The sequence below is a fragment of the Tetrao urogallus genome, assembly GCF_951394365.1.
Source record: "Tetrao urogallus genome assembly, chromosome: 1".
NCBI lineage: Eukaryota > Metazoa > Chordata > Aves > Galliformes > Phasianidae > Tetrao > Tetrao urogallus.
In genome coordinates, this window is record NC_136813.1 from 158,879,768 (window position 1) to 158,903,773 (window position 24,006).

Below are 24,006 nucleotides of genomic sequence, written 5' to 3' on the forward strand. Positions count from 1 at the left end.
ACAAAAAAACAAACAACGACAACAACAAAAACCTAGGCCAAATAAAACCGTTTAATCAGGATAAATTACATTGAGACCATCCTCCTTCTTGTACCTGGCTTGCATTATACTTTGCTTGTGATAATCCAGTGTGTTACTGTGAATTGATAGCATTTCTTTATTTTATGAACATGGTTGCTTTTCTGAAAACTACTAGAGTATACCAGTTTTACACTTCTCTCAGAAAATATTATAAATTACACATCTGTAAATTTGATTTTAAAATCTTGTGCTAATAGAAGCAAGAGTTGGTGAGGAGGAGAAATGTTTTGTTTGGTTTCTGGGAGTGAATATGAAAGCAGGGAGTATAAATAACAGAGAATGCCTGTTCAGGATAATTCTGTGTGTCCATGGAGTTTTCCCCTCAGTGACCAGCACTGAATAGGACTAGTGTACATGAATTTAAAAACAGAGTTCCCTTCTGGATTGTTTTTGTTTGGATGTTTTAAAAATTTATTTCTATTTCTTGTGTTCAAATACAAGGTGCTATTGTAGAAACTGCTCTGTGTTGGCAATTTTCCATGTTTTTATATATAATGAGTAGGATCAGCTTGATTATGAGAACTGGAAATGGTACTGCATGGCGAGTCATATATACATAGGAAATAGAGGATTGTTGTCATAAGATACAAGTCCCCTGAAATTGTTTAAGCAGCTATAGGTGTCACAGACAACCAAAGATGTGTAAATCTTCAGGTAGATAAGCAAGAACTATGAGCTGTTCTGACCCCTTTCTGTTCTCAAATGCTTTGATGACAAATGACCTGTGTCTGAGGTCAGTCCTGCCATCTTGCTTATCACTTGCTGACTCTAAATTAAATTGGCTGATACAGTCTCTGGAAACAGGTGCTTACTGAATGTAGAGAAATTATTATTTTTGTTTATATATAACCTTTAGAGATATGTATTCTTTTCAGAGAGAGATGGCCATAAGCCTCTAAGAAAGGATACAAGGAAAGAGACCAGAAGCAAGAAATCAAACAGCATAATCAGCACAGTAACTGTCAATGTCGGTGCATCTCTTGATGGGATGTCTGTATTAGCACTTGAAGGTTGACAAGTGGAAATGGAGAGCACAGGGTAGTCCTAGCACCTTGAAACAAAACAGCATGGGTAGGACATCAATTAAGCATTCACTTCCTTATCGATGATTTTCACTCTCGGCTGCAACCTTATTAGGAACAGTGTGTCTAGAATAGATCTTGTGAAGTATGATCTCTTTTACAGCTTCTCTATTAAGCAGGGTACTTGGGAAAGCAAAACAAGTAGTGAGACCTTTGCCCCCTTTTGCAGGATAAGAAGCGCTATTGATTTTTGGGGTATGGGCTGGGCACAATAATCTGATGTTATCTGAGGATCTTTTGGGTTTGTTCTGCTTATATATGCACCATGCTGAACACTGTTAGCCTTGCACAATTGATGTATGTGACTGATCTGTCTTTAGCGCTTCAAAATACCTTGAACAGTTTCTTATGTTTGAAGTGTCCTAGCTTCTCTTGGGATATCAGTTTTGTCATTCATTACTAATGGAAATCCAGTCCAAGTGTTTAGATAAACCTTTCCGTCAGTAGACTATGAGAATATGGTACATTGACAGCAAGGGTAAACTGATGTGCTACAGTTGCTTATACATCTGTCTGACCCTCACTTCAGGTATGCAGGTTATCCAGAGTATAAACTGTACATCTAGAATGTGTGTTTCCTGAGCAAACACAGCTGCCTTCTACTGGTTGATAATTTACAAAGTTTATATCCCTGAAGGATACTTTTTTTTTTTTTTAACTTACTGTAGTCTAGAAGATACTTTATACAACAGTCTGGCTGGCTTAAACTTGCATATTTGCTCATGTCTATAATGCTACTTGTGCAGTACTACCTAATTTTAATTATTTATGTAACCAAAATCATTCAACGTGCTGCTAACTCTCAATTTCTGTTGGAATCTGAATCAAGTCGTGTGTGCTGTCGAGCAATCCTCTTGCAGAGACAAATTTAAAAATAGCTTTAGATGTCCGGCTTGGATTGGTGATGACTAATCTGAGTAGTTAAAGTTTCAGAAAAGAGGTGTCCCATGCTGTTTGTTGGATACCCTGACACAGTTCTGCAATGAAAAGAAAACTGTCAAGATCAATTAGTATCTTGCATGGTAATAATTTGGACTTACACTAGTGCTGCATACTAGGATGGAGTACCCAAAGACATAGCTGAAGGTTGCCAAATACAGTTAAGGAAATGTTTCTAATATTAGTATGCACTGTTAAAGTGGATTAAGGAGTGTTTGAGGGATTGTGTGGGAACTGTGGTACGTCTACAGAAGAACTTACCAAGGAGCAACTCATACCATCCTGTCTCCCCGCAGTATTTTGTATAAGTAATACACATGGCAGTTATTTGCATCATTTCTCTTTCTTCTGTCAAGCCATAATTATAGTAGCGGCTGCTTTTGCAGTGGAAGCTGTTACATCAGCTGGTATGTTTATTTCACTGCTGTTCTCGTCGTGGAATCTAGGCTGAAGCTCTTCTGCTTATACTGGAATCAAGTATGATTGATATGATATAAGCTATGCCTAAGGTGTAACCACCACCCCATTATGTTCTCATAGATCAAAACCCTGTTTTTTTTAGTCCCCCTTCTTATCTTGCACTGCTTTGATCATATGTTTTAGGGACAGAAACATGTGCTTAAGTAATTTGTGTGGTGCACGATAGAATGAAGCCCTGATAGGTTAAGTTGTCAAGATTGCTGAAATACCAGTAGTGCATAGCAATCTGAAGAAGTGTGACAAAATTATGCTTTTTAACTGCTCTATACATACTAAGATGGCTGTCCACAGAGTTTAGAAACACATGTTTATGGATAAACCACCCTGATGGTTTGCTACTTCTTGTCAAACATGAGGGAAAACTTACTACTTCTGCTTAAGAAAGAGGATATGAAATAGAAAGACATGTAAATTGTTGTGGCTTTTAACATCTCAAGAGTATTGCTTGAGGTCCTTACTTTGATTTGTATAATGACTGGTATCATATTGTCTTTTTTCATAAGCTTGCATCATGTTTTTTTATAGGCAACGGAAATGGATCCACATAGTTTCATATTTCATACCTGAGGCTTTGATTTAGACATCTAAAAATTCAACTTTCCAGTCAAAGTCAGAACAAGTTTTGCATTACCTATGTTCAGTGCTACATTACTCAAATTAGTTTTTAGTCGGATTTGGAGCCAGCGTGAACTGGTTTTGGACTTTGTCTTCTAATTAGCATTGGTCTTTCTCTTCTCCCTGCCTTGTGCCTTTTTAGGAAGGGAGTGCCTCGTGGATAGGATCTGCAGTGATGCTGATCCATGCTGAGGTGATGTGTAGCATGTATATGGTCAGCTTGGGAGAACTGTAGTCGGCATACTACTTTTCATTAATTAAAGTAGACCTCCATGCAAACATTTAAGCTGGTTGGCTGGGTCTGTGGATATGGACAGCATATTGTCTAGTTAGTTCATTTCGCTTCTTAGCCACAACTGCCTTTGAAATAACAACTCCATTTCATACATGGAAACATGAAGAACGAAGAGAAGCAGAAGTAAACTTCAGAGCAAAACAAGGAGTGTAACCCAGTCTCCAAGGCCTACAGATAATCTGGTTTCTTTCTCACTTGATCTGGACATTGGTTTCAATTCTCTGTTTTAATTCCCAGTTTTTGTGGGTCTGTTTAGAATACTGATACCGTGTCATGAATATTGCTGTGGCAAAGGTAGAAAACTCATCAATAAATCTGCTCACCCTACCAGAAGCTGTATAATCGGGCTTTGCTCCAACGCAATTACAAACACAAGTTTGTCTTGATTACTTGCAATATAGTTCAGTGATTAGCTGAAATAATTTCTGGTTTGGCAGTGAGGAATGGTTTCTCAGTGTATGTTCAGTTGATGCAAAGCATGGGAGGTGGCTTAGCTGTTCGACTATGAAAACAGAGTTATCTAGGGCTTACTGATTAAAGGAAACTTTATCTACTGAATCTTCTTATATGCAGTAAATTACTGCTATATGGAAAGAATCTTACATCATCCCTTGTAGGTACACTATCCAGTACTGCAGGCTGAGCAGACCCAGGAATTTATTTTAATTGTTAATGGTAAGCTTAATGCTTCTCACAAGCTGGAAGTGCCAGAAAATAATTGATGTCTCAGTTCATGGGAGTGTTTATCATTATGATGGCCCTCATGCACACAAACTGTAAACAGTCTAAACATTCATGCTGGAAAGACCAATTTAGATCAGTACTTAATGCTAGTCTATACTTAGCTCTTCCATGTGCTTCCCATGAGGATGATCAGAGGGCTGGAGCACCTCTCTTATGAAGACAGACTGGGGGAGCTGGGCTTATTCAGCCTGGAGAAGAGAAGGCTGTGGGAAGTCCTCATTGTAGCCTTTCAATGCTTACAGGAAGCCTACAGGAAGGCTGGGAAAGAACTCTTTGTCAGGAAATGCAGTGATAGGACAAGATGTAACAGTTTTAAACTAAAAGTGGGTAGATTTGGGTATGTCAGGAGGAAATCCTTTATTCAGAGGGTGGCAAGGCGCTGCAACAAGTTTCCCAGAGAAGCTGTGGATGCCCCATCCCTAGAAGGCCAGGTCAGGTTGGATGGGGTTTTGAGCAATGTGGTCATGTGCGAGGTGTCCCTGTTCTTAGCAGGGGCTGGAACTGAATGGTCTTTAAGGCCTCTCCCAGCCCTAACCATTCTGTGATTCTAAGGCACTGGAAATGTGGGCTTTTAAAAAATATATTGTTTTTCTTTGTTTTAAATCAGAATATATTTCATTTGCAGAAAGCCTTAAGTGACACAGAAATAGCTTGTAGAATTGATGGGTTTTTGTTGCTTTAAAACTATGGTGCGGTGCAAATGCTGCTAAAAATAGGGTGCTGTTCTACATTAGCTTGTAAGATACCCTGAAAAGCCTACATGCAATGGATGTGCATGTCAGTCATCTTTGCCCCTAGTCAGATTTGAGATAGCTCTGATGGTCTTGTTTTGTTTGAAAGGAAGCAGAGGCAAATCTCAATGTCTGATTATTGGTGAGAAGATCCTCCCTTTCTAGGGACTACAGTACAGCTTGTCTATTGTAACTCGTTGGGTATTTTATATGCTACGTAATTAGATATAGTGGAAAGTAATCCAAACATAGTTAATATATTGGTTGGCTTGAAGTTCAGATCCCACTTTCAACTGCTTCACCTTTTAGGTCACTGCTTTGTATTCGTATGGGAAATGAAAAACGATTTGAGGAAACGAATGCTTTTAGTTGACGCATATTTCATTTCCTTTGAGAGGGCTTTTGACACATAATACACTCAACCTGTTGGCTCTAAGCTATTTCAAAGACTTGCCTGTGTGCTTGGTGCTCATTGTGATAACAGTCCTGGAGTTGGATGGATCTGTAACCTTATAGAAAGTGTATGCCTCCTCTGTAGGAAATAAGTGATCTACAGTTTAACTGTATTCACCTCCATCTAGAAGAGAGAGCTGGGGCACATCTCTTGTATAGGTCTTCTGCTGCCTTAATGTTATAGTTTCACCATAATCTTTTAGATGCTGGATATGCTTTTTAGCACTGCTGCTTCACCTGACCAACCCCTGGCCAGGGAAGCTGCATGTTGTAAGGCTGCAGGTTTGAGCCTGTGGTTTGAGCTGGGGTGGAAAGGCTGCAGTCAGAAGCAGGTAGGTAGCTCCCAGTGCAGCAGACTGCATGGCAACTGAGAAGCCAAACACTAGGGAGGAATGTCCTATATATATATATATATATATATATATATATATATATATATATTTAAGTTTATTTTCTTTTATTTTTCCAATAGAAGGAAGGAGAACATGGCTTAGAGGGAAGGACTTTCTTGGTAGCTCACTATGGGTTACCTCTGGATGCAACCAGAGGATAATGTTAAAGACATGGAAATCAGGTTCAGACTCTCATGCATGCTGGATTATGAATAAAAGCAGCCTGTTTTCTTTCAGTACTGCTGTTTTTTTCTAGTTCCAAACATACTTCTGCAGTAAGACTTGTCTTGTTTCCACAGAATTGCACAATGGCTGGGGTTGGGAGGGACCTCTGGGTTTTGGAGGAGAAAAGGGCCAGGGTTCTGGGGGCCGGTGCTTCCTTTCTCTTTTTGAAGAAAGATGTCCTTAAAAGCTAGTATCTGGCTTCTCCACTCTGGTGCTTGTCTAGACTTACGGAAGTTGAACTTTTATTATTGTTATTAATGAAACAGTAGCTCTGCACACAACAAAGCTGAATAGCTTCCTCACCAAAGCACTTACTGCAAACTTATTTCTGGATGTCCTGGACGACTGCTTGCTCGCGTTGTCCTTTGTAGTGGATGTCAGGGGTGGCATCTCTCAGCCTTGTGTTTGCAAGGATTGAATAACAACGTCTTTGGAGTGACTGCGGACAACTAGGGAATGCTGACAGCACTCTTGTTCAATCTGTCTGCTGGCATTGCAGTCTCACTGCTTCCTGATCCTAATTAATCCGAGATTCCGACTCAACCTGTGAAGTGAGCTTAGCTTGGCAACCACTGACTTCAGTTTTAATCATCTCACAGTTATTTCAGTACATCTTGTAGTGCTTCTGGTTCTCTTCAACATTTGTCTCCTGTTTGCTAAGATACTACAATTGGTGCAGCATTCCTGTTTTCTTTCTAGCCATGTAACTGGCTCCTTGCCGCTGGACCACGAGTGTTATGGGATCTACCTCTGGGAAACTGCTGTCTTCCAGAGTTTCCTACAGACTTAATGATCCACAGTAGTGTAGGAAGTAATGCTCTGTATTCTTGCTGATAAATAATAACAGCTGGACTCCTCCCAGATAGCTCGTGGGTCCCACTGAGCAGTGTGTGAGAGCTGGGGACAGGCAATATGCATGAGAGGTCTGGCCATTAGCAGCCCATAGGCTGTGACTGCTGCTGTCAAGGAACTGGTCCGGTTTCTTTGCTGCCATCTGCTGAAAGCAGTGCTGGCCCACCTAAGGGAGCAGCATAGTGGGAAGCACAGTTGTGTGGAAGAGCTCTGAAATGCCACAATATCGCTACTAATAGTAACAACAACAAAAATGCCCTCTCCCATTTTCAATTGGGACTTCCAAAATATTTACTTATTTTATTACTTAAATAAAGCTCAGCTTCCTGTGCGTCTTTAATGATCTTAACTAACGCTCTTTCTGTTGCCGCTAGTTCTTACACTGTGAATTTTTGGGACGTGTTTCTGTGCATGCCAGCTCCTTTTTATTTTTTTCCCTGAGCAGTAATTCATGTATGTGTTCAGCTTTTCTACCTTGTCTTTAATTAGGGGGGGGAAGAAAAAGAAAAAAGTTTCTTCTTTGTGACAAGTATCATATATAAATACTATACATTTGCTTTGGTTAATTTGATTGACAATCTTCACTGTAAAATTTGATTAGAAAAATATATATTTCCTATTTCCTACCACTGTTTAAATGTTCTTGACATTTCAGGATTCACTGCACGCTTTCATTTGGAAGACAGAACAGTGGTTCCTATGACTAATTTAACAAGTATTTCTGTAAATAAATCTACTTGAAAACACTACTATAGGATTGTCGGTGCAATTATGAAATATGGAAACTTGTTGGTCTTCTTGATGACCAACTCTTGTGTACTTTTTTTGTTCTTTAAATTCTGTATCATTTTATACTTTGTTTAAAAAATTGTCTTTTCCCCTTCCCCTCTTAAAGGTAGAGACCTGTGGGTTCTTGTTCTGGGAAGGTTTCCAACCCAACATAAGATTGGCATTCCAGAATTCAAGTATGTTGCTAATATGCATGGGGATGAGGTACGTTACAACTTTTGCAATGTCACTTATATCAAATATATTTACTAGAAGTTTAAGGTGAACTGCTCTCAGGTGTGTGCTGCTTATTATCAAAGTATACACGTATTTCTTTGTCAAGAAATAGCCTCAAAGAATTTCAAGAAAAAAGTTACCTTGCTATGGCAAAAGTGTTTTGGGAGATCTTTCATCATTACATTTAAGACCTCTCATACAGAAAGAGCTTTGTCTTCTCCATAAGAATAAACCCAAAGGCTTTAATTTTACTGGCAATGAATCAGATGTAATTGTCTGCTTGTTACCAGCTGGGCATGAAGTATGACTGGTGGGACTCTTCAAATCCATCCTAAGAGTGAAAAATAATTCTTGTGAACCACCAAATAAATTGTTTTTAGGGAGGCAAATTCTCTTAACTTTAAGCTAGGAATAAATGCATTTACCTAAGATAACACAGTGAATACAAAAAGCAAAGCAACTTCAGGTTTGATTTGCCTTGGAAAGAATCATTTATTAATGATAAAGGAGAAGAATGGTGATTGTGAGATTTCCAGGTGTAATATGTAAATGTGAAATAAACTGCAAGCTTCACTCTTCTCTCTGATCTTTTCTTGCCTTCTATTTCCCTTATTCTTTAGCTTTCCCTGCTCTTATTAGATATGTTTTGGATAAAATTGAACTACGGCATATATTTCTATGTAGACTTTAATTTCAAGGGTAAAGAATTCAACAGAGAAGTGGCAAAAACTGTCTTCATATGCTAGACTGAATTCCCTACTCATCTACTTCCCTTGGTTTTGGAAGTGTATCCAGTGTAAAGTATTACTGATCACAAGCTATTTCTATTATCAGTGCTGTGCCTGAGCACTTGCATGCCTAGAGGCACTTGTGACATTCCATGCCAAGAATTTTCCCTGAGTTCGACTAATTTCACCTGGTTTAACAGTGGTCATTTTCAAAGTGCTGCTGGGAGTCTGACTGCTTTGGGATTTAACTCTCGTGTGGGAGGAAGCTGATTCACAGCCTCAAATGGATATGTGGTACTGGATACCCAAAACAGAGCCTGCAGCTCATGAAACCTGTTGTGTTTCAGCAGGGGAGTGCAGGCTGCTTAGGGATTGCAGCTGTGTGGGACAGTTCCTACGGGCTGCTGGAGAAAGCTTCAAGACTGTGGTTACAGATGAGCCAGTTTTGGTGGAAAAGAATTGGAGGGGAGAATGCCATTTTGTCCAGAGTGGCTTGCCTTTCAAATCTGCTGCAACTGGACATAAGGGCAGATTCCTGCAGCTACTCCTTTTGAAGCATTCACAATGGGGCACTCCTGGTACTCTTGCTACCTACAGAGATGTGCATAAGAAACTTGGGCTGTGGAGACACTCAGTGTTTACGTGCTTACATGGTTAGGGGTTGCTAGAGAGCGGACAACCTGGCTTGCTATCTAGGATATAGATTTTGAAGTTAACTTTATAACGAATGAAGAAACCATCTAAGTGCTGTTCACAAGCTTGTCTGAGAAGAGTTGTTCCTTGAGCTAACAGCACTGGAGCATTAGGTGCTGTATTATGTGACTCTCTAATGAGCTACGTTCTGGCTTGTTCATCAGAACAACCACGCACCTAGGAAAGATTCCAGAATTAAGGCTGATCCTCCTTATCAGGCCCCCAACCTTTGCCCTTCTTTGTGCGTGGACGTCATACTCACTTGGTGTTTGTTTTTTCTATCTGACCATAAATGTGTTTCATATGGCAGGAAATGAATTCCTCATATAGAGCCGCATTGGAGAATTTGAATATTTATTCCCATAATCTAAGATTCTGTTAGACTAGTCACTGGGGAAGGATTCAACTTCCCCTATAATAGATTAAGCAGATAAGTTTTTCATTAACTGTATGACAAGCTCCAACTTGTGCTCCACAGACTTTCATAACTTCAGATTGCTGGATTACAGCCTCATTGATCTCTGAATTCCTTTGGTGCTTAAGTGATGCTTTCCATAAGTGGTACACAGCAAGGAAATTCAGTTCTCTTCTATTGCTGATGCTCCCCCTTTAAGCTGTCACAATAATACAGACAGCACTTACCTTTGATTCACTCAGTAGGCTTCTCCTAAAAGCATGGGGAAGCCTGAACTCTGTGTGTGCAGGCTGTTCTCATGTGCTGCTGGAGGGAAACATGGGTTAATTGGGGGACTACTAAAGAGGGAAGCTCCATGAGAGAACATAACACTAGGAAGGGAGCACTTTTTTCAGAATTGGGAAGATTATGTTTAGAGTAGGTTAAGGTTTTTTTTTTATATACCGTAAAACATGGCTGGCCAAAGCGGAATGATTTTGTCTTGTGACAGCCATTGCCAAACAGAGTGAACTTTTGCCCTGCATCCCTGGAGGTGCAACAGGAGACTTTTCCCATTGTTTCTGTGCTTGAATGAAGTTGGACATCATTTTTAGCAGTACTTATTTAGCCCACGCCAAACTAAAACTGATGATTAGCGATCGTTCTGTCACTTGGAACTTGAGTCTGGACTTCTGTGCTGGACTTGAGTCAAAATGGCACTAATAGGCTGCACAAAACCCGTAGGCCTGTGAAATGTCGATGAAGTTTGCATTAAAGATGAGGGAGGTTGCCTGCTGCTCTGGGGCCTGTTCATTACAGTGGTAGTCCCTGTGTTTGAATCAAAGCACTGATTCGGGACTTCAAACAGTTCAAAGCAAATTAGAGGTTTGTCTGGTTTGGCTTTCAGCTGTTCCTCTCTGTAGGGAGCAGTGATGTGACTTACTGTGTTTTTCATTGTTTTTTTTTTTTCAGTTGCAGCTCATTGTGATTTAGGCAGCAGCTCTCTCCTGTCCCAGGGCTGTGCTCTCCTTGAAAGAGTTTCTATTCTACGTATGTAGTTGTGCATTCCTCTCTAGGGAAAAACTCATTCCTTGTCACACTGACCAATGCCAAATCCCCTGATGCTTTCAGACGTGCAACTTTTGACCAGCAGTACTGCTGTCTGCAAAGCTAAGCTGCAGGATTTCACTAATAGGCTCTTTCTAAACCATTCATATGGTTCTAGGGCAAAGTGTATCCAAACAGAGTGTAAGCTATCTGTGTGATACTGCTTGTTCTCTGTAGTGTACTACATAGATGTGTAGCTAGAGTAGCATGTTTACAACAAGCAGTAGCACCAGTCATCACAGAATTCATCCATTTTCCAGGGTGACAGTATTCATACCATCCTTCTCTGAAACCATCCCCTTCCAATAACTTGGTGCAGCAGTATTTTGTCTCTTTTTCACTGTGTACTGGTGGGCCTGGACTAGACTACGTGGAAGGAAAGTGTGTTTCTATTACTGGCTTGCCTCATGATTTAAGTTCATGCAGCTATACCCTATGTTATGGACATAACCATCTCCACAGTAGGGTTTCCAGATTAGAGTAGCTCTATTTTGATAATTGGAGCTTTCAAAAACAAAAGAACAGGAAAAAAATACAGTGAGTCTTTTGTAGAGGGTTGTGACTTTATTTCCAAAAGTGAATAGGAGCTGCATTTGTGCTACCAAAATATCCCCATATGGTAGGTAATACATTATTTTTTTTATCACAATGTTGGGCAAATGTTGCATCCATATACTATAAAATCTGCTGTAATGAATTCTCAGGACATATTCTGCTGTCATTTATATGTATTGTACAAGACATCCTATATATGTTTATATTTAATACATAGGGAGCTATTTTCTGCCTGCTTTCAGTATCAGCAGATGCAATATAAAGAAGGTTGGAGGCACGTGGCATTTCAGGATTTCCCAGCAACCAGATCTATTTTTTTAACCTTACTTCAAGGAAGTGTGACACTGCTGAGATCTCTTTCAACACTCACAGGGCTGCTGCCTGCCCTCAGTTACCTTTCTGATCTCAACTCTCACCCTCCTCAACGGGAAAAGCAGTGACCCGTGTCTCAGCCAGGTGAAAGTTGTGCAGATCAGAATTTGCCCAGGCAGAAACAACTCACACCAGCTGCTAGTTCAAAAGCAGGCTGGTGTTGTGCTGCTGCTTTCTTCGGTTGTAAAACAAACTGCAGTCCCCACATATTTGGTATTTCCATGGTGATCACTGGTGTAGAAAGAAATGGGTGTTTGCCAAATGGCGTTTGTATGAGAAGTGCCTTTAAGACTGGTGGATTTTACTAAAGTAGGACAAACACAGTGGGGTGTGTCACAGCTGTGCATAATAATTAATGCTGTACAAGTGTTAAAAAAAGAATGTCTTACATGTGTGGCATCTCAGCGATAAGCCTGAGGGCTGCTGGTTTCTCTACTGTAACGCTGCTCCGCTCCCTTACGTGGGTCTGTATGGGAGTTGGGGCTGGAGCAAGGAGAGTGGCAGGGCTGTGCTGTTCCAAAACAGGTCCTACCTGATGGATTGGATCTCTTTCAACATAGATCAACTGGAAAAAAAAAAACCAAAAAAAACCAAAGAGGCCATGGTTAAGGAAAGAATTTCGATCTTAAAAAATGGGCAGCGTCTATCCACCCATAGTCCCCTGGCATTAAGTCTGTATTATTGGATAATAAAAAAGCTTTAAAACCAGATGTGATGGAGTGAAGCGTTAGGGCACAGGTACAGTCACAGCTAACCTTAATCTTTTAACAAGCTGCAGCTCAGGCTTCTTTAAATGCTTCAGCACCTGAGCTGGGTGCTGACCCAGCTGTGCCAGAAGTGACTGTCAGTAGGCTTAAGGTACGTGTTTACAGGAAGGGCAGTCACACCCTGCAGATCCATGTCCCAGCACATACATGGCTCTGCTTTCAGGACTTCCCCTGAGGATCACTGAAAGCCTTTTCTGATGATTCTCTCCCTCTGGGGCACTCAAAGAAACTTGGACAGCTGAAAGTGCAGAGAATCTTAACATGTCCCTAAAGAATCTAACTGTCCCTAAAGGTGGGGAAAAGGGCTCATCTGAGCTGTGGCAAAATAGTACACCTGGATGAGAGCCCATTGCCCTTAGGATGATGCAGTTAAAACCAAAGACATGAAATCTTCGCTCTGCTCCCCACATCTATGTATTAGATAAGAGGTGTGTTGAGGTATCTGTCCTTGATGTTACTGTTAGCAGCCTGCCTCCAGCATATCGAGATTTATTTGAAGCCCTTAAGTTTAAAAAACAAAAAAAAAAAGAACCAAAAAAAAACTTGTATCTTGGTTGCACAGGTACAGCTGAACTTGTCAGGGTAAATGTTGGCTGGGCATTAAGTGCTTTCTGAGCACTTGGTCAAAACTGGAGCTACACTTTCTCAAACTAAGACTCCCTTCCCCTTCCTTCAAACACCTCCAGATGTGCTTTGTTAAGAAACCTACTGGGAGTTCTGGAGGTACTCTGGAGCAAAGCAATACTCTTCTGTTGTTCTACCAAAACAGAGTGGTAATACACGCAGCTCAGAGTAAGTACCCTCTGTGGCAGGTGGTAGCTGAATTGTTCTGGTACTCAGTACTTGGCTATGGCAATATGCAATAGGATCCCTATGCAAGGGATCCTATAAAATAGGATTGTTTAGTGCTCTATGTGTTAACAAGCCTGGGCTTAACTCTAAGTTACCATGAACATCATCCATTAAGCACTGCTGAACTGCTATTATTTATGAACATTATCCTTTTTCAGCCACCTTCTCTTTCTGCATCTTTCCCTTTCTTTTTCTGCTTCTCTACTTTTTTTTTTTAATCTTGAGAGTACTTTTCTTACCAGACATTGAGGAGAAGTACTGTAGGACCAGGGGGCTCTTTCCCACTCCCTCCACGGAGCAGCCCAATCTTGCCTGCAGTTCAGCTTCCTGTGTGGTAGGGCTGTTCTTGTTTCTCTGAGTGCTTGCTTTATCTCTGGTGCCCAGGGCCATGCTCTGGCTGACATCTCTCCCCTCTTTTCTCCCCACCTCCCTTGCCTGCTTCCCAAGATGTCTATCACCCAGCACTGGAGCTGAGCTGCTTCTACAAGACAGGTTCTGTTGCATACCTTCTAACACCTCGCAAAGTAAATGTAGCAGACCTGTGGAGTGGTCTGGCTCCCACGTGCTGATTTGTAAGCTGCCAGCAACAGGGGAAGTTAGTGTCTTTATCCCCCCCATCCAAGTCTGCTTGCTGTAGAGTCCAGAAAAAGAACCACTAGCTACTGGGACAGTCAGTGCATTTGTTAGTGCTGCTTCCCCCAGCAGATTAGTGGATGGGGCCTTGCAGAAGACCTTCTGGAACTGACAGGTAATAATTAAATTAGAAACAAATCTACTCAGAGCAAGGTGGGAAAAAAGTCATTTTTCCTTATACAAGCAGCATTGCAGAATTGCTCATCTTTAGTGTGATGCTTCTAGAGGTGTGAGCTGCAGCTTAGCAGAGCAATTTGGAACTGCTGCTCTCCCATCCTCTTCCTGGGATAAATGTCAGCTGCTGAATAACTGAGACCCAGTTTGGTCCCACCCTAAGTAGTGGTGCAACAGTACCAACCTGTCTTCTTGCAGGCAGAGCTCCTGCTGGATAATGTTTGTGTTCCCACTCATGCCTACAGCTGGAACAGGATTTGCCACTTGAAGTGAAAACTGAACAAGATATTAGTACAGCAAACAGCTGTGAACAACATTTCCTTTCCTCTGATTTCACCTTCATTTATTTACCTTACTTTGTACCAGTTTGCAAGCAAGATGAGGTTGACCAGTTTCCTTCAGTAATGTGACACCACGTTTCTCAGTTTAGGAGGAGGGAAAGAATCATTTGTGGTACTTCAGTCTTAGTGGTGCAGGACTCGTTTTAAAAAGATACTGAGATACTCCGTAGCTTGGAATTAGAGCTTGCAGTAATTTACCAGACTCAATTCCTGGAGAGGAGTGGAGATAAGCCATCTGCAGAGCACATCCAGTTGCAAGTCTTGATTTGTTCCCATTCCAGTTTGAGATTAGGAACACTGCAGCTCCCTTGAGGCATGGGTCATGTTGCTATAGAAAGCGCTCCCGGAAAGCGTGGTGCAGCGAACATGCTGTGCTGGTGGATGCTGGCACAGATCAATGTTGGTCTCAATTCTCTGAAATCTGCCAGAGCACACCAAAGGGGGAAATGCCCCAACAGTTTTCGTGACTTATCGAAGTTCATGTGAACAAAAATGGGTATTTAGCTTCCTTCTGCCACTGCCCTTTGAAACCTAACCTTTGAAAGGTTACATCAAAAAGGCTCTTCCATCTTTGCCAAAGGATTTGCACGTACCCATTCCATTTTCCCAGTGCCAGTGTTTATGACAATAAAATGCCTTGTAACAATGTACAACAAAAGTGGCGTCTCTCTATTTCCTGTACTGGGAATCAGCCTCTCTTAGGCCTGTATTAGAGCTGACTTCACAGAAAAGGAGATGAACAAGGAGAAAATCTGGCTCCTTCCTTCCCCCTCAGCTATTGCTGCCATGGGGTGATGCACAGCACCAGTGCTCGTGTGCAGGACCCAGGGACCCTCAGGCTTTGGCACAGAGCTGACTCTGCAGAGCCTCTGATATAATGCAGTGCTGCGTTTCCAGGCCCACATGATCCCTAACAAGCAGCCTCTGCAGTTTTAGGTTTTGATAAGGCTGTGCCTTATCTATACAGGATTTAAGTAGTGTAGCTGACACAGTCAGTTTCTCATCACACAAAAAGTTCTGGTTGATCCAGGTTTAAAACCCTTGTGAAAATCTTCTAGTGACTCCTTGAATCTTTTAAATTACCTTAAATGTAATTGGAGGGAGAGCATGGAACAAAACAGTGTTGACCAGAAGGCTCTTTCACGCCTGTGTAATCCAGTTAAAACTGAAACCATACAAAAACCTCCAACTATTCATGTATAAGGTGGTGGGGTTTGGAATGTTTTGGGGTTTTTTTTCTTTCTACAGCAGACATAAGAAAACTTACGCTTCTTTTACAGACTGTAGGGAGAGAAATCTTACTCCATTTGATAGAGCACCTGGTGACCAGCTATGGACGTGACCCAGCTATTACCCGGCTACTCAATAATACCCGGATTCACATCATGCCAACGATGAACCCCGATGGCTTTGAAGCTACGGTGGTGCCTGATTGTTATTACTCACGAGGAAGGTATGGGAGTGGGTAAGGGAAATGGGCGTGGGGTAATAATTGGAGTTAGCAAAGAGGCTGAATCATACTGAGTGGAGAGAATAGTCCAGTGGATGTATTAAGGCTAAGTTTGGCCTCTGCTGTTCAGAAGAGTCACTGTTACAGGAGAGTTTTTGGAAGAGTGAGTCACGCAGATGTTTGTATGTGGTGTGGTCAGAGAAAATTAGTCAGAAGGATATAACGACCTGACCTTCTGGGCAGGAGACCCAGGCTGTGAATAGAAGTGCAATGACCTCTTTAGACCTTTAGAGTACTATATTATAAAAAAAAAATTGTCCACCCACAGAGATCTTTTTCAGTTGGAGAACTGTGTAACCCTTCTTCGTGTTTGCAGTTCATACTGAATGCAGATCTACTTAGTAAGAGGGAAAACTACAAAAACATAGCTTGCTTTAATAGGTGCTGTGCTAGGAAAAAAAAAGTCTCACATGGGAAAATGTAACCCAGAGTTGCATCTTGCACTACTTCTGCATTTTTTAACATAAACTGCAATGACCAAAAAGGGGAGGAAAAGTTTAATTGGCTAGAAGAGGGGGAAGAAGAGGAGAGAGTGAAAGAATTGGAAGAAATGTCAAAGGGATGAAGTTGGAATGTGAAGAAAGAGCAAACTCATGAGCTACTAGTTCTCCTGGAGCTTTGGCCATGGCAACACCAGGAGCAAGGGAAATGGTGCTCTAGGTAGAAAGAATTCTGAGTTCTCCAGGTAGGTAGTGCTTGCAGAAAGCATACTGAAATCTATTTTCTGAATGCTTGAGGAGATAAATTTCAATGGCCATCTTACTTGCTCGCTGAAGGCACCAGCGTGCCCCAGTTCTCAAGTTCTGTTGGGCTGGTGCTGTTGAGATGCCTATGGGCAAAATGGTAACAGGAGTGCCTTCTCTCTTTCCTAAGGTACAATAAGAATGGAGAAGATCTGAACAGAAATTTTCCCGATGCCTTTGAAAATAACAACAATATCATTCAGCCAGAGACTCAAGCAGTGATAAACTGGATAAAAAATGAAACTTTTGTTCTTTCAGCAAACCTGCATGGGGGTGCCCTGGTTGCCAGTTATACATTCGATAACGGCAACTCAGGTAAGCCTGGAACAAGTTCTTTCTTCCACAGTTGATTCATTTTAGGAATTTTTGCTCTACCAAAGCAAAATGTTTAAGGTTTTCTACAAGGTATTTTTCAGCTTTTAAGTTGGGATGGGCGGGTTTTGGTAAACATCAAGGACAAAATAGGGTATTGAAAGTCACTGCGTGCTTTGACTATCTGCGAAGTTCTTATCCAGTGTAAAAGATGGTGCTGTATGTTTTATCAGTAAAGAGAATTACAATGGCTGTCTTCATTCTGCAGTTACTGGCACATCAAATGGTTACAGCAGGTCTCCAGATGATGATGTTTTTGTTCACCTGGCAAAAACCTATTCTTTCAACCATGCCAGCATGTACAAAGGGACTGGATGTGACAGCAGACAGACCTTCCCAGATGGCATTACCAATGGGTACTCCTGGTACCAGCTGGAAGGTAAGAATGTCCATGCTACTTTTTCAGCTACCTCAGATTCCTTCTTGCTTCTGCCACCTGATGATAAGGGCAATGACTGCAAGGATCGATTGGAGTAGCTAGTGAGAAATGAGGAAGACAACCCCAACAGGGATTATCTGAGAGGACACAGGTTAGCAGACTCCTCATCAGCAGTGACAAGAGTGAAATGAGACAGTTTCTGCTCTGGCTTTGTCTGTATCCTTTCTTAGGGCATATATTGCACACGTATACTGCCTGCTGCTCCGGCACCAAATTGAGAACCTCTGTTCTCCTTTCAGAAAGAAAACAAATGTTTGGCACTTATATTACCCTTAGGGAAAAAAAAAAAGATTACTGAAATAAATCTTTTTCATTTCTGTTTACACATGGCCAAATAGAATATGGGTCCTGTAAACTCTGGCCCTGAGTGCTGCTTTGGCACCTTAAAGGGCTCCTGGGACAGCTCAAAGAGGCAGACTCAATGCCAACCCCTGAATCGATCCATCTCCGTTGGGCTGGGAGAGCCTGAAAAGCCTTGTGAGTTTTTGAGTCAGACCTACCCTTCTTCAACATTAAATGTCATCATTTCCAAGACACCACTGTGCTTTAAAAAACAAGAAACTCTACAAGTATTTGTGGAGTTATTAAGCTGCTTTTCCAGAGGAAGCAGTAAATACAGGTGTGGCGCTGAGGAATAATTTGTCTGTTTTATGTGCTGATTTTCTTACAGGTGTGATGCAATTAGCAACACTTTTCATTCCCCTTTTTCATCTTGCTTGACCTTTGGTGCTTCTTTACAGTTGAACACTTTGCTTTATTTTCCCTTTAAGGTGGAATGCAAGATTACAACTACGTCTGGGGACAGTGTTTTGAAATCACACTGGAGCTGTCATGCTGTAAATATCCTCCAGCAGAGCAGCTGGAGAAATTCTGGAGAGACAACAAAGTTGCTCTGGTTGAATATATAAAGCAAGTACACCTAGGTGGGTACCAAGTGGAGCAGGAGATAAGGCTGAGGCTGGGCTGGTGGGCAGAGTAGGAATGTTTCAGCAGCTGGGGCCGGTGGTGGGGCTCTTGGCTATGGCACAAACCTTGGGAGCTCCTGCATTCAGGAAAGGACCTGAATGACGACTGCTGCAAGGCCAGGGCTGGTACGAGAGGACAGCTTACGGCTGTGCTGGGTGTGGGGCAGCAGGTGCTCCTACAGTGCTGCTTGGGGTTGAATGTGTGACTGGGCAGGAGGAAGGGATGGGCCTTTCAGGGAGCTGCCCTGGGACAGTCCAAAGGTCTCTAAATGGGTACATGCAGGCACTCAGTGTTTCAAGGATCTTTGCTGTTTGGATTTTGTATTTTTAAGGCCTTTTTAAGTTGGGTCTGCACTTCACAGCTGAAACAGAGAAAATCTGCTTATTGAATTGGAGATATTTTGCAGTGAGTTAAAGGGTTTGCATAAATCTGTTGCCGACGTCGCATTTCATTGCCATGAACGTCCAACTGTTTTGCTTATTGATGGTGCTCACTTTAGGGTGGTTTGTGAGAATGCATCCAACAAGTATGTATGGTGCTTTCAGCAAATGAGGTTTAGAAGCAAAGCTTACTGGAACAGGTTGCCCAAGGAGGCTGTGGATGCCCCATCCCTGGAGGCATTCAAGGCCAGGCTGGATGTGGCTCTGGGCAGCCTGGTCTGCTGGTTGGCGACCCTGCTCATAGCAGCGGGGTTGGAACTAGGTGATCATAGTGGTCCTTTTCAACCCACTCCATTCAACGATTCTGTGATTACAGTGCTGTTTTCTAAAGTCAGAGGAAGCTACTAATGACAACAGAAAGGAATTTGTTTTAGTTTCCTCCAGTAAGATTTAAGTACTGGTGATATTATTAGATGTACTTGAAATCATTGAAGTGGCCTTTAAGTACATCCAGCAGCAAACAGTCCGACTTTGCCAGAGAGGGCGGCTTGTCACATGTACACACTGTTATCTTTCCTCCTTCTCTTTCATAGGAGTCAAAGGTCAGGTTACTGATAAAAATGGGAATCCTATTCCCAACGCAATCGTGGAAGCCAAAGGGAGGCCTCACATCTGCCCCTACAGGACAAACGAGCACGGCGAGTACTTTCTTCTCCTTTTGCCTGGGAAGTACGTGATCAACGTAAGTGTGCTGCCTGCTTGAGTTATTCTGATTGTGCTTTGAATCCTTGAGCACAGCGAGGGTTTTGAGTAAGCTGGACTTGCTTGAGTCAAATAGTTGTCAAGACTCACTGGCACATTTTTCTTTTGAAATAATCTTAAGATTTGAGTCAGCAGTAAGAAGATGTTTAGATGTGGTAAGATTTCCTGTCCCTGGGATGTCCAGAAATAACCACTCCACCGACTGGATGGTGGAGCCAGCTGAGTTGCTAGATTGTGCTGGGGCTGGCCTGAAGTGTTAGAGCTCTGAGACAGCAGAGGCTGGGATCCGTATAGCCCCAAGCAGTGGCAGGCTGACAATGCCATTGGTGACAGCTGTTCCCCTGAGGGTGGTGTCAGGAGACATTAGAGGGCATTTGTACAACACAGTCTCTGGCAGGTGCCAGCCCAGGATCTGTCCTCAAGTGTGATTGCAGGATTCCCTATTCCGTACTGCCTGAGGTGCTCCTGCGGTCTTTTAGCCAAAAAAAAACCAAAACAACAAAAAAAAACCCACAGCTGGTTTGCAGTGAGAATCCTCCTCTGTCACTTCCCAGGGGAATGACTTCCCTCCACTCAAACATCAAGCTGGTAAATTCCAATGTCACCTGAGAGCCTCCTCCATGCACTCCACTTCCTGCCCCCTTCACCCTTCACTGCAGCCTGCAAAAGGAGTATGGCAGCAGTCCTTCACTCAGCCCCCAGAGGCAAACAATGTCCATCAACAGCAACAGGGGGCAACACCCTGACCCAGAACATCGTTACGAAGCAAGATGGTCGGTTCATCCACTGAGAGGCACTGACCCAAATAAAGCAAAATTAGCAGAGCCATGGGAACTGTGGGGAGAAAAAGTGTTCTGTTAACATTCCAAGCTCAGCTTTTGTTGTTTCCTCTTGTTTAGCTCAACTTACGTTTAGAACATTTTTCCTATACCCTGAAACTGTAAACAAGTTTAAAGTGGAACTCTGTGTTTAAAACATGAAATCTTTTGTGCTCGTTCCCAGGCTACGGTACCAGGATTTAAATCGATGCTGAAGACAGTGGACATACCTGACAACACTGCTAACTTCAGCGCTCTGAAACAAGACTTCTCATTCCCAGAGGTCTCTGTCAAACCGAGACCTGCTTCGTGCCCCAGAGCCCCTCTGTACCAGGAGCTCGAACGCTCGTCAGCTGCAGTGAAACCAACTCTACATATCTTGGTTTTAGTGCTGGTTGCAATTTCCATTTTCAAATGAAGTCGGGAATTACGTGACGTGGCAAAAGCCTCCTGCACAAATATGGCTTCTGAAACAAAGATTGTATGCAAGAGAATGTTTCTGTAAAGCTGAGAATTTGGTTTATAATCACGTTTATTGCATTTTGTAAAATACTGCCTTGACAATCAAATGTTATACTTTAATTAGACTGTCCCTTTTCTACAATGATACTTTACTTCAAAGAAATACTGTACAGCCTATGGAGATGGTAGCTGTGGACGTTTGCTGCAGTGTTACAGACACACTTTAAAGAACTTGCCAGAGGTTCAAAAACAGTTTGGGATTGTGCTGCAAATGTTTCCCAGTGGTGCTCTATTGGACCAGCAGTTTGTGTGCCCACACACGTGTAAGCAATTAGATCCATCCTAATTTCTCATAATAAAGCCACTTCTATAAATGAAGAATGACACTTTTAACTGTGCTCTTTCCTGTCTAGACAAATGAGACTGATCAGGACTGAAATAACATCAGTAACACCCGTTCTAAGAAAGGATGCAGAGAGGAAGCAGTGGGAGGTATGCGCCGAAAGGCTGTGTGCTGAAGGCTTGGTGCCAGCCTGTGCCACCAGGCAGAGCTCAGAGGGAACACTGGTTTCAACAGTTCTGTCTACAGTCTCTGAAAAACGTACAGAAGTAGTCTTCTACAACTGTAGAACAATTTTTTTTTTTTAAACTGGAGCAAACGATAATTCCAAATGCTTCAGTATGAATGGTTGCAGTAACAGCATCAGCTGTGATTTGGTCTGTTTATTTAAGAGCATGTTTCACGGCCCTGTTCCCTTGCTCCTCAGCCCCTGTATGCCATACAGCAATAGCTGGAAGGTTCAGCTCTGCCAGGAGCAAGCCTTGAGCACAGGCACTGAGGGCTGTGCTACCAGCATGGCACAGTGCTCACTGCATGCACCACTCACAGATTTCTTTTGCTTCAGCAGCTGCAAATAATTTCCAGGCTGCTTTGAAGCTGTTCATCGTTTATCAGGCTCGTTAGTCTCACTTCATGTGTTTATTTTAAAACTTTATCTGCCCTTTTCTTAAGCAATTCAAGTAGTTACAAGAGATTCTATTTGGAGATGCCTGTATTTTCCTGTACAGTCAATGAGATTGGCAGGAATACAGCTGTCCACTGATGCAAGTACAGCACTGTAAACACACCACTGTTAGTAACCTGCACTCTTATCTCTCCCATTAAGATACTGCAATATGGCTGTAAGTGCACATTGCTACAGAAACCCCGGTGCAGATTCAGATTGACATAGGTGTATGTAAGACAGCAGACTGTCAGTGCCCTTGTTTGTCATACCTCTTGGGTTGTCTACTTTTAAAAGTTGCAGAGCATTTGTAAGTCAGAGGACAGTACCAGTGCACAGCCTTGCTTCTGATGTTGTCACTTACGGTACGAGGAACAGGAGTGTGCTGAAGTCTACCACCTCCTCAAAACGTGATGCAGGAGTAGACTGTACTATCCAGCCCAGGAACCTGCACTGCTGTTCTACAATTACAGAGATGCATAAAAATCAAGCAGCACTTAAAAACATCAAATCAGAAACACGAAAAGAGCACTGAGGAGGATATAAACATCTTTATTTAAAGCTTTTAAACAGATAAAATGTTCAGTTTCACCAGAAAAGGAAAAACTTGGAACACAAACGTAGTACATGTTGGAAATTCTTCTTGTCAATGTAACTATACTCTGTGCAATGTGAGTGGAGAGCTGTATCTCACTGAATGATCGGACAGAAGTACATCCAGTAAGTCATGGGGGCAGCCTACAGGAGTGGCAAAATTGCATAGTTTGTAATCTCACACTCAGCTGTCTATTTAATAATGATTTCGCTCTGCAGTCAGACAACAAAGTAAGACTCCGCTTTGGGAAATGCCATTTGATATTTTAGGTGTTATGGCATCAGGGTGGAGACTGCCATTAATTTAGCTCAAAAACAAGAACTGCCCCCTGAAAGCAACATCTAGTGAAACAGAGGAGACAACACTTCCTAAAGTGTCAACAACAACTTCTACACATACAATATATGCGACAGAAAGACATCCTCTTTTTCAGTGCACCTGTGGTAAGCAAGCATACATTAGTTGGAAGCAACACTGCGAGACGCAACCCTTAAATATTCCAAGAGCCCCCATGCACCTCTGCCTGCACTGTGAGTAACAAAGGCAGTGAGCAGAGCTGGAGGCAGGCAGGAGCTGTGCCACCCTGCAAATCATTACAAGTGCATGTGTTCAAAGCTCTTTTCTACTGCCACATAGCACAGCATCAACTGCCCTCCCCTTTAGGCTGTGTTGCACAGCAAAGCATCTCCTCTGCCTGGGATAAACACAACACAACTTCTGGTTAAGATGAGAAAGAATGTTTCAACCCAATCCTCATTTATTTATTCACCTCATTTTGTTGTTTCATTATTCATGCTTCTAATAATTTCCTACTCTCCCTCCTGTATGATCACAGTTTACTGAAAATTATTCTTGTTTGTGCTTTCTTTAAGAATGAAGAATTTCTTTTTGTCCTCATGTTGGTCTTGTAGGGGAAAAAAAGAGCCTTAAGTCCTTCCATTCATACAGAAATTTCAGAGTGACGTCTAAACAAACACATGGGAATTGGAACTCCGTGACAAAGATGTACCAGGCTGTTAGAAATAAATGCAACACCTCACCAGTTACCCTTTGTAGCATCTTCACCCTCTGTAAATCAGCCTCCTCACTGAAGCTACAGCCAGAGCCTCAGCGTGGCAGATATCACACTGCTCAGTGCCACAAACAGACAGTGCTCCATAGGAGCTGCTCTACAAAACCAACCTTTGCAGCACAAACACTCGCTACCACCAGCAACACAGTTACCTGCTTCATTCCCACACACTTCTAACAGAAAGGCAACAGACTTCTGTTAGAAGCTGCTTTGAGTATTTCACTCCACACTTAGCTTTCTTGGATAAAGGGAATTAAGCCTTTAATCCAAAAGTGGTTTTCTCGCACTTAATTAAAAAAAAAAAAAAAAAACACAACAAAACAACGGTGAGTTCTTGCAGCAGTTGTACCCAATTACTGCTTACTTGAAGCTC

The 24,006-nt window shown here is 42.2% G+C and overlaps 1 protein-coding gene across 1 annotated transcript in view; it reads left to right on the plus strand.

The window, feature by feature from the left end:
- The window catches only part of CPM (carboxypeptidase M), a gene marked incomplete at both ends in the record, with an annotated part of 31,994 nt that extends 11,076 nt beyond the window's left edge, over positions 1-20,918 (plus strand). The window contains 7 exons of the mRNA XM_079535338.1: positions 7,789-7,882; positions 15,791-15,963; positions 16,894-17,078; positions 17,344-17,514; positions 18,345-18,497; positions 19,514-19,662; positions 20,685-20,918. Of these exons, the coding sequence (XP_079391464.1) occupies positions 7,789-7,882; positions 15,791-15,963; positions 16,894-17,078; positions 17,344-17,514; positions 18,345-18,497; positions 19,514-19,662; positions 20,685-20,918 (1,159 nt within the window). The remainder of the gene's footprint in view (positions 1-7,788; positions 7,883-15,790; positions 15,964-16,893; positions 17,079-17,343; positions 17,515-18,344; positions 18,498-19,513; positions 19,663-20,684) is intronic.
- Positions 20,919-24,006: the final 3,088 nt, after the last annotated feature.